Below are 11,259 nucleotides of genomic sequence, written 5' to 3'. Positions count from 1 at the left end.
TGGTGAAAAGGAACAACTAAGGGTTAACATCTTGGACACTTTAAACATTAGCTGCCAATCACCAAATATGTTGTTTTCTTCTTTACATAAAACAGTATGTTGTTTTGTTCTTTGCATAAAACAGTCTTTTTTAAGTTCTGAGATAACTAGAGTGGGCAAAGCAAAGAGTCAAAAAATCACTGGTTCCAGAACTCGCAAGGTAATAGTACTGCGGCTACAACTACAAGGATGTATCACCAAAAATAGTTGTAGGATATTGCATTTTGTTAAATGTTTGACATATAAAAAGAATGTTACATTACTTTTTATGGGACAGGGTTTTGAATGAGTACTTAATGCATTCAGGTAAAGTGGAACAAAAAAATTAAGCTAAAAGCGTGACATTTTTCTGAAGTGAAACCAACATGTTTTATACTACCAGGTGCCATAAATCATGATTTATATTATTGTGTGCCACCCTGTAATATTACAGACATTTTTAGTGTTTCAGAATCAGCCATTCATTCTATACACATGCCTGTCCACTGTATACAATAAGGCAACAAGGAAACAGGCAGCAAAAGTAGAGGGATAGCATGGTAAAAAAATTAAACAATATATTTTTTAAGAACAGTTACCAATTACATTACTGATTCAACAAATTACTGATACATGGATTTAACCATTAAAAATAAATAAAACATGTCCGTCTAATTTTACCTCACCAGGTCATGGAAGTGAGCTTAGGGTTCTTGATGCGTTTGAAGGTCCAAAGATTCTAATATATTTTACTTGCTGACAAATTTTCTTTATAGAAACATAGCAAAATTACATTAAAAGTTCTGGGGCGGCAGTAGCTCAGTCCATAGGGACTTGGGTTGGGAAGGGTTGCCTGTTCAAGTCCCTGTCCGGACCAAAATGGAGCGTGAACTGGTAGCTGGAGAGGTGCCAGTTCACCTCCTGGGTGATGCCGAGGTGCCCTTGAGTTAGGCACCAAACCCCCTCACTTGGGGCGCCTTACCAAGGCAGCCCCCTCACTCTGACATCTCTCCACTTAAGCATGTATAGGTCCTGTTTGTGCATGTGTGTGTTCGGACCTATGTGTAATTGACAACAAGAGTGAAAAAATTGAATTTCCCCTCGGGGATTAATAAAGTATATTAATAAAAGGAACAGTGAAGGTAGTCTTCAGAATTTTAAGTGGGTTTTTTGGTAATCTACCAAAACACAATGTGACTTCACTTTAGTGGTTGTGAGAGCGGACAACTGATGAATATAGACTGCAGCTAACAGTTAGTTTCACACCAGTCTTTTGGCTGTACATGTAGCTGGAGCCGGCAGCTAGTAGCATAGCATCATTTAGCATAATGACTGAAAAAAAGCCAGTAATTTTTACATTTCTGTACAGATTAATCAAACAGGCTATAACTTTTTCATTTATAAGATTTAGAGGTGCTATAAACTGATTTTTCTTTCACTTTAGACAGTCAGGCTAGCTGTTTCCCTCTGTTTTCATGCTTTGTGCTAAGCTAAGCTAACCGGCTACTGGCTGTAACTTCATATAGTGTACAGATGGTGTCAGTCTTCTGATGTAACTCTTGGCAAAAAAACGGACTAAGCATATTTCCCAAAGTGTTAAATACATTGGTTATTTCTCCAGTTAACCCTTTAGTGACAAATGGTCATCATAATATCCCAAAGCTGTGCGGTCCTCAAATTGCTTGCTTTGTCTGGGTAACAGTCCAGAAATATTCAGTTTATAGTAGAAAAAGCTGCATATTCTCATATTTCAAAAGCACCCCAGCTAGGTTGGCATTGTTGCTTAATAAATTACTTTATTAACCAAGTATCAAAGACATTCAGTTTTTAAGTTGATCAAATAGTCCACTGTTTATTTCAGCACTGGGTGAATATGATGCACCTGATGTTATTTGTGTAACTACATATGATAATTTATGGGACTATTTAACAAATTGGATGGGGAAAAAAAACTCACAGAAAATTAATTCATAAGAATAAAAAACGACAACAGCAAAACAGTGCTAAATTCAGGCACTTAAAGGATCCTTACTTTATTTTGTGTGGTAATACAAAAGCATACAGAATTATAGAGGATAGGAGAGAAGATCCCTTTCATTGAATTCCATTAGATCGTACACATAAAATGACTAATAATTACATACAAGCCTTTTCTCTGTAGCTACATCCACAAGTACCCCAGCCCTCCACCAAAAGCATGCATGGTCTCTTAGCTGTAAACAGAGCTCAACAGTTCTTCATACCTACTGGTATATTGTTGGTAGAAAAAAAAGACAGAACTTTAATAAGTATGCCATGAAAAGAAGGTGATGAAACTTCACACACAGATCACACTCACCAGACCAAAATGTTTACAATCATCATTTTATATTGGAAACAGAAGCGCTCCCAGATCTGCACCAAAGCATGACTAGAGATCGTTTTTGTCCCAATAGATTAGCATGTTGTTCAACAGTTTGAGTCTTTAATGAGGATTTATCTGGGGCCACAGTAACCCTCCCACCATCTGCATGAATGAAACGATATAACATGCCCGCCTGGGCCTATTAGATAGAAATAACATGTAGTTATGACATGACATACAAACTGATAGATACAATATATTGCAAGAGGAAAACTTTAAAGGGTCGGCTCACCCAAGAAAAAAACAAATCATTGTCTCAGTCTGTTGGTCTGTATTCAATCCCCGGGACATGCTGTTAACAGATCATTCATCCTTTTAGTGCAAAGTAGAAAAACAGTTTACAGTAAATATTGTGGATCTGTGGAAACTACGGGGAGAGTTGTTGCTTCTACATTTTTTTTTTTTACTGCTAATGAGCATCTTAAAAGGAAATTCCATTTACCCTTATTGTATAAAGATAGAGGCTGATACCTCTGAGAAATAAAACTCCACTGCTATATACCACTACTGTTGAGTGAGATTTTTTTGTAAAACATTTGGATGAATCGACCCTTTATGGTTTTCTGAATTGAAACTAGCCAGTTTGGCTAACATGTCCCACCCCATTTGTAAAAGAAACTGATCATGATGTAAGTCTGTGTAGGCTGTCACAGCAATCCAAATCAGAACGTATCGATCGCTGTTTGTTTTTACATCCCAACTCACACTATCCAAAGGAATGATTTTAAAGTATTTATAAAGATTAATAACTGTAGACAAAATGAATGAGATCTTTTTTCCCCGTGGTGATTAAGGTTCATAACTCTCAATCCCATCTTCTCAAGTGTGTTGATCAACCCAAGAACCATCCCTATAAATACGCTCCTACTTAGAGGGCTACTGACTGTGCAAAATAGTTGATAAATGGCAGGCTACTCCAAGCATCGACTAGCAACATAAACAGAAATGGAAGACTAGTCTCATTCTATAAACACAGAATGGACCCATTTCAACTAATACGATCAAGAATTTAGTTAGACTCAAACTTCAATTCTTCATTTTGGTCAGAATCTACGAGGGCCAAATTACCCGCCTCACTCTAAACGATGCAGGCGTTTATGTGTGTCCTCCATTTCCTCCTCAAAATGCATTGAGGAAGAAAAGGAGGAAAGAGAATTAATGAGAAGACAGAGTGACTCAGTAAAACATTCAGGTAGTCTATTCTAACAGTAACCCTAGATGTACATGTATGTACATGCATGTACTCCCAACACAAGTGGGAATGAATAGGTGGAAGCAGGAGACCTGCGCGAGTGCAAAGAGCATCGATAGCAGTGTGACTTGCTATCCTTTATCTTTGCATAAGCATGTGGGAGAGTATGGAGACGAGACCAGGATTTGATTCTGGCCACATCTTGTAGTAATGTAGAGATGATGTTTCCTTTGTGAAGAAGGGAAACTTGGCCCCAGTCAAAATCTTCATATTCACCATGACTACTGCTGCCATCTGCTTTGTTCTTTGATGTCATCTAACATGAACAGAAACCCATCTGTTTGTAGTGTTGACGTTTAGAAGTATATCCAGCCTCGCAGCAGCAGATAATATACCTCACTGTGTGAAGCAGCCAGTCATTTTTCATTTAGAGACTGTTCCAACCAACCAAATGTTACTTGGGGAAGCCCACCACCAATCAGATTGCACTGAGATAACATGGACTGCCACCAAAATGTCATCTGGAATAGATGTACAAACAGGCTCCCCAACCAAAATAGATTGTCTCATTAAGTGAAGTCCTTCAACCAATTAAATAACACAGACCATAGCCAGATCTTGCAGTCCAACCATATCAGGTGTATTCATTTAGTGAATGCAGCCACCACGGCCCACATAAGTTCGTTCACGTTGGGCTTTGCGCTCTCTTTCTCCGGCTCCAGCTCCAGCAGAGTGTGGACTCTCTTCATGCCCAGGTCGTACTGGTCGTCTTGGAGCGGGGCAAAGGCATTCTCAAGAACGTCGGATGAGTGGGCCAGAAGGATCAGGGCCAGAACCCGCTTGTCCATGCGGTGGGGATCGTTGACCCATTTATCCAAAACGGATTCCTGGACCTTCTTGACGAGACGCTGTAGGCAATAACATTGACATTTGTATTTGTAGTTATTACAATCATCACATGCATTCAATTAGGTGAAAGAACTAGGATAAAAACAAATGACATGAGTAGCTTAACATGTTTTTTAAATACATTTATTCTCCCTCTCGTATCAGTCTGTTAAAGGCTAACCTCTGTATATTTCATCCTGGACTCTATTTTCCCCTGTTTTTGTGTCAAAATAACTAATGGAGACACTATTTAAAATGGGTCCAGCAGCAAAAAAAGACTGCAATGTAACATTAATGGACACAGTCAATTTACATGCACTAAAAGTGCTTGTTTTTGCCACTCAGAGTGTTATTTTATCATCGCAAAATAAACTTCATTGTTTCAAATTGAGGGAAACAAAAGCCCAGGTTCTACCAAAAAACTAAGGTATAGTACCTTTACAACCAAAAGGATGGGTTTCCATCACAGACAGTTGTCACTCACTGCTCCGTCCAGCTATTTTCTCCACCTCGCTCACTGTCCACAGAACGGGGTTGCACCTCAACATTTTTAGAACAAAAACAAACAGGCTGGAGTGAGAGTCTCTCTCTATGGATTACTTAAAAATAGCAGGTTTGTGTATTTAGTCCTTGTCGAGCAAGACGCAGGAATGTAGTGCTGCTAGAGCGCATTGGAACATCACTCAATCGTTTGTTTTTTTCTCCAAGTGAGGAAATAGGATATACTTTATACTTTTTTTTTTAACTCTTAAAGATCCAATCATCACTACAATGTATGTCATTCAGGAGGCAATAATAAAAATGGTCAGAGTCGTCATATTGACATTTAAGGTGTGTTGATTGATTCACGCCATCAACTCATGCTTAGAGTAACACTACAAGTAAACTTTCCATCTGGTAGCTCCTGACAGTGGCCTTTGAACAGCAGGTTAGTTTACTATTGTATGAAAATTTTGCCACTGCATGGGGAGTGGTTACATAGGCTTCAAACACAGCCACAACTCACCCCTGAGCAAGAGAGCAGAGGGTGGTTCTCAATTGACCAGTCAATGGACTGCAGTGATTCTAGCTCCAACTTTTAGTATTGGATCCATGTGCTAGGTGCCCCAACAGTGGGGTGACAAAAAATGGAAATGGTTCTATTGGTAAAATGCACAACTTTTTGCACAGGAAACGGAAAAATAACCAACCCGATGTTTACTGAACTGAACTAAACTGAACCAGAATAGTTGGTGGTAACTAGGCTAAAATAAAACTCCCGCTGGTTCGTCTTTCCACTGTTCCAACAATCGCCAACTCTGATTTGGTTGAGTTAAACCCTTAATTCACCCAGTTACATGTAAAATATATGTTGGTTCTACACACGCTAACATTGCTGTTCATCTAAATGCGGTCTGGTGGGTTTGCAGATAGCAATTTCGGGGCTGTTTCTGGTTAAACAAAAAGGATCTCACTCTTTAACATAAAGGTCTGTCTCTGTAGGGATATTTTCCATAACATTATCAGACACTTAGAATACAATCTGAGCCTGTCAGTGGCAAAAACAAGCACTTTATTTTAGCGGACAGGAATTAATGTTTCCAATACCCAGAGTGGTTACCCTGCCAGCTGCAGCGCTCTCCTTTAATACTGGACCTTTTTTTAAAAAAAAAAAAAAAAAAAAGTTTCCATTAGTCACTTAGACAATAGAAAAACACTTAAAAAGGGTCCAGGTTGGCAAATACCAAAGTCACCCTTTAATATGAAGCTGCAGCCAGTTGTCGATTAGCTTAGCTTAGCTTAGCATAAAGACCAGAAGGAGGAGCAAACAGCTAGTCTGGCTCTGTCCAAAGGTAAAAATGTCCGCCAAACAGCAGCTCTAATGCTCACTATTAAACACATAATTTCAGTTAAACTTTAACAGGATCAGTTGTAGTTGTTACTGTGCGGAGACTGTGACTCTCATAAAAGACTGAATCCTCAGGTTTGCAGACTGTGCATAAAAACACTGCTCATGCCATAATTTTTTACCTCTCAGTCAAGAGTCTCCCACAACACCTATTTAAACCATTTTAATTCTGTTATTTGTAAAGCTTTATCAACTTGATTGCTTATCAATGAGTCACTAAACATCCCCACACCTTACCTGTTTAATGGTGCTGTTGGTGAGCGGATGTGTGGTCATGTCAAAAAGCAGGAAGTTCTGTTTCTCTGTAGTAAGGACACCTTTCTCGACCAGGTTTTTCGCCAGACGCTCTCTAACGTTTCTCAGCTGGTAGTGCAGCTTCAGGGGATTCCAGGTCTCTCCTAAAGGACAACATGAGATCCGTTGTAGGTGATTTAACACACACCGATACACAGCCAATGTCATTTTAAAACTTCAATAGTCTCAAGTGGCTCATGTTGGCTAATTGAAAGTTGTTGATGCTACCGCTTCCAGCTTATTATTAAATTTGTTTTAATGTTGTTAATGACAATCCCCACAAACTCTGATATTACCAATTATCACTTCTCTGTCAGCTAGTGTCAGTTGATTCAAGATAAAGTTATACTGACAACTGAGATATTACAACAAGCGAAATCCACTATCAAAATGAAAATATATCACCCACATATATCAGTGACATCGCTGACGATACTGTTTTTGTAGCAGCAAAAACACCTACCAACGCTACCGCAAAACTAACAGACTGCTTGGGCAAGGTGACAAACCGACTTGACACTTCCTGCCTAATACTGAATGTTGAGGAAACTGTCTGTGTATTTCTCAACTAGAAAGCTCCCAACCACGGACAGTGGTGACATTGACAAAAGTGACAGTGAAACATATTAAATTAGAAAACATATTGAATTTGAGGAAGTACAGGATTTATAGTATCTTGGAATTGTTTTGGACTCTCTGCTAAAGTTTAACAGACACATAAAAAACTTGGGGTGAACTGTTAAGGCTAATCATCAAACCTTTCAGCAAATAAGACACTAAAAAAAAGCATGCAATAATTTTTTTTCCTCAACTGTCATTACTGCATTACCTCTTCGTCTCAAGCTTCAGCCTCCACCATTAAACCTTCAACATCATTTTACAACCAAGCTATCAAAGTTCTGGACAAACCACTCAAGACCTGTGTCCACATCCCATTTTTTTCTGAGCGCCAGCATCTTTTTTCAGAGCACTTTGTATTTTTTTGCAGCCACTTCAAGCACCTGTAATTGAAAATCTCGTTAGTGCAGCTCCTTCAGCTACTGTCTATCCTGGGCTGTATGATTCACAAGTCAGAAAATATAATCACAATTACAGACACTGAATGTTGCTAGTGAGTGTTGTGCTTTTATCACTCTATGTGTTGTAAGCTCTGTAGTTAGCTACCCAGCTAACCTAGCGCGTCATTAAAAAAGTGCTGGGAGAGCTCTTTTCATGAAACACTGGGATCAAGCACACCCTAGCACACTGCCACTGCTTTTCTGCCAAAGAAAAAGTCTATGTGGACACAGAGCCTAAGATTTCATCACTGTTATACCCTAAAGAAGTATAACCTTCTCAGTCTTGTCAGTTGGAAAGTAAGGGGTTCAATCCCAGGCCCCTGTGGTTAACGTGTCTAGGTGTCCTTTGGCTAATTGAGTGTCTGTGCGTGTGAATGCCTGATGAGCAGGTGGCACCTTGCATGGTAGTTTTGGCCACCAGTGTTTGAATGTGTACGTGTGTGTAAATAGGTAAATGGTGCTTGTGTTCCGTGTGTGAAATTCTCGAAGTGGTCAGAAGATAAGATAGGCGTTACATTTACCATTTACTCCAACCTAACACCTACATTCAAATATCTCCACCATGTAGCTCCGCCCATGTTTACCACTTTCAGAAATAGACTTCACTATAATGCCACTAACATCAGAAATACATCAGGAGGAAACTGTAGAATTGGACACTGTGAGACTACATTTGCACAAACTGCGTTCTCAATTAAAAGGTACCACTCTCTAAATTTCCCTTTTAAGACATTTTCTACTTTACTTGATGATTTGCATTGTGTTTTGTGTGTTTCATTAGCCTGACTGAATGTTTGTTTGTGCGCTGTCATGGGCGGTTGTCTTGTTTTTAATCATATGCACCAAATTCAAGATTTTAAACTATAACATGTCATTTTAATGATTACACGAATTACCAGTGCCCATCAAGGGACTGGTGTTGGAATTAGCTTCGGCTACATACACGTGTACAGTACATCAGACATTGCTTCTGCGACTGTCAATGTTTCGTCTGTACTTGCACCTTACAAACAAATAAACAAACTTTCATTATAGTGATAATAACATGTATGGTATTATCTTGGTATGTTTTATCTCACCACTCAGCAGCTCTATCCAGCTCTGGACAGTCTCTGGAGGCTGGGTTTCTTTAATGTGCTTCAAGGCCTCGTCCAGTAGCACATCTCCTGTCGGGGCGTCTGACTTGCAGATCACCTTTGCAAACAAAAGAAGACATATTTGTACTTGGACGGCTGCTAATGTCTGTCTCACTTACACCTAAACTCACATCCTGTGTGAACAGGAACCACCAAACAGTGTGTGCTTTCCAGCAAAAAAAGGCTTAGCAAAGGGATTAATTTCTTGTTAAGAAGACTATTACTAATCCCTACAGAAGAAATTAATCCTCCTGCTCATAGGAAGAAAACTGAGGGGTATCAAGTGTCTTGTGCCATATAAGAACATTTTGACAGGGTAGACTGAACACAGGGTCGTGCTTGACTTTACTCGGAACACCTGATCACATCTCCACACTCCTCACCTTCCTGGAGAGCAGGCTTTTCCTCCTCACACCGCAGGGCTCCAGCTGCAGCCTCCCTCGGAGGGCCAGCTCGACCAACATACATCCGCGAAGCCCGGAAGAAATACAGTCGTTCCAGAAAGACGTGTATCCCTGGGAGGAGGAGAAAAGGTGCAGCGCTTGTTAACATAGCTGACGTGTTGGTTGCTCTGTCTTGTATTTTGATTACTTCCAGGTTGCAAAGGAGTCGCGTCGCTGCTGCTGCTGGCAGGCTGTCAAGAAAGTGCCCAGGTAACGCAGGCTACTAGGGCTTAGTAGAAAGTAAATGGGTTAATTAACTTAACGGCGACGGCTAATTCCTTTCATTCAGACAACCATTATTAACGAGCAACACCATAACGCAACGACACATGAATTATCAGCTTGCTATCTACACGGCGCATTTGGTTCGACACGCTACTTGACATATATTTGCTTTTCAATTTAACAATAAACAGCTTTTAAACCGGGACACTTTCAACTGCCGTGGTCAAATAAATCTGGGAGACATTAACTAGCGTCAACAAACTAAGTTAACTTTGTTGACATTTGCAAACACGGCTGTTAACGCAACGTAAACATGATGTTAGCTAATGTTGGGTAAACTGGCGTTCAGCTACTAAGTTAGTAGCTATCCTTGTTGACGGATTAAAAACAGCCCACACCTCTCGATCCTTGAGGCCCAAGAGCAACACTTCCTCCATCAGCGTGAGCCTGGTTTCCTTCGAGTCCCCCTTGTCGTCGTCGTCCGCCTCCTCCCCGCGGCGCGCCTCGTCCTCCTCCCCGTCGGACTCCCTCTCTCTGTCGGCGGCGGCGCTGCGAATGGCCTCGGTCCTCCGCTGGACGAGGCCCGAGTTTCTCTGCGTCAGAGTGGTCATAGCTGGGGCTGCACAACGATCAAATCCGAAGAAAAGCGCCTACCTCGACCAGCCAGGAGGCCACGCAGCATGTAACCTGAATATTAAAGGTGAGAACGGTGAAACGGTCGACCGAGAAGAGACACGGCCGCTGACGGTAAGCTCAGCTCGGGATTCCTGCTTCGGCTCTGCCTACTTCCTGATCCAACATGGTGGCGGTGGCAGTGACGTTGATTGTGGGCTGAACCTGAACGCATCTCGTATGCTGCCTTCATGTCTATCGGAATACCTAAAGCAAACATATTTAAACACATTTGTCGACCAAAACGTACAACCACGTTATATCACAGCAGGAAAAACGAATTAAATGTTAAAAATATTGAAATGGATACAGCAAAAAAAAAGAAAAAAAAAAGAATTATAAATATGTAACGTTACCTACCAGCTTACTGTTATTTTGAAACTGCACATTTTATACTTGAATCTATCTATCTATCTATCTATCTATCTATCTATCTATCTATCTATCAACAAGGTATACAGCTATAAATATAAATACAATGAAATGACTACAGCTTCTTTATTGACCTTTGACAAATAATCAGCACCCTCCTTCATTACAGCTGCTGAGGTGCTCTAAAGCAAAACCTTTAATCTATACACCAGACTGTGTAAACAACATCTATGGATATCTCCCAAGTGTAAATATGTGCACATATGTGTGTATATAAACATATACAGCATGTACAGTTTATGTTGCTCAAACAAGCCCCAATGCAGTACAGACTGTCAGCACAAGGTGGCAGGCTATGTAAAGGAAATAGATGACTTGCCTGCTGGTAACCTTCTGTACAGGAAACTAATGCTGCTGAGTGCTATTTGAAATAAGGATGTGCAGCAATGTCCTCTCCATTTTTGTTGAGATGGGGTTAGAGAGGTCACATCACAACCACTGAGGGTAAATCAGATGATATAAAGACTTAAAATAAACCTGACAGGCAGAGGTAACAGCTTGTTAATGTTTGCTTATCACTTTGCATCACGTCAGTGTTATTTCCTGACTTGTAAGTTTCGCATCTCTGGCTCTGAGGCTGCATACTGTTGGCTTGAGCTGCCAGTTATT

General features: G+C 40.4%; 1 protein-coding gene across 1 annotated transcript; it reads right to left on the bottom strand.

Moving 5' to 3' along the window:
* Positions 1-2,022: 2,022 nt before the first annotated feature.
* On the bottom strand, positions 2,023-10,355 carry LOC125905970 (Golgi phosphoprotein 3-like). The gene is made up of 5 exons (XM_049604318.1): positions 9,945-10,355; positions 9,262-9,393; positions 8,822-8,936; positions 6,628-6,788; positions 2,023-4,522 (listed from the first exon to the last, which is right to left on the bottom strand). Exons 1-5 carry the CDS (start codon positions 10,155-10,157, stop codon positions 4,259-4,261), a joined length of 885 nt encoding a protein of 294 aa, XP_049460275.1. The 5' UTR covers positions 10,158-10,355; the 3' UTR covers positions 2,023-4,258.
* Positions 10,356-11,259: the final 904 nt, after the last annotated feature.

The sequence above is a fragment of the Epinephelus fuscoguttatus genome, linkage group LG18 (assembly GCF_011397635.1).
Source record: "Epinephelus fuscoguttatus linkage group LG18, E.fuscoguttatus.final_Chr_v1".
NCBI lineage: Eukaryota > Metazoa > Chordata > Actinopteri > Perciformes > Serranidae > Epinephelus > Epinephelus fuscoguttatus.
The sequence above is the reverse complement of the archived record's forward strand: the minus strand, read 5'-3'. Positions and strand labels throughout refer to the sequence as shown.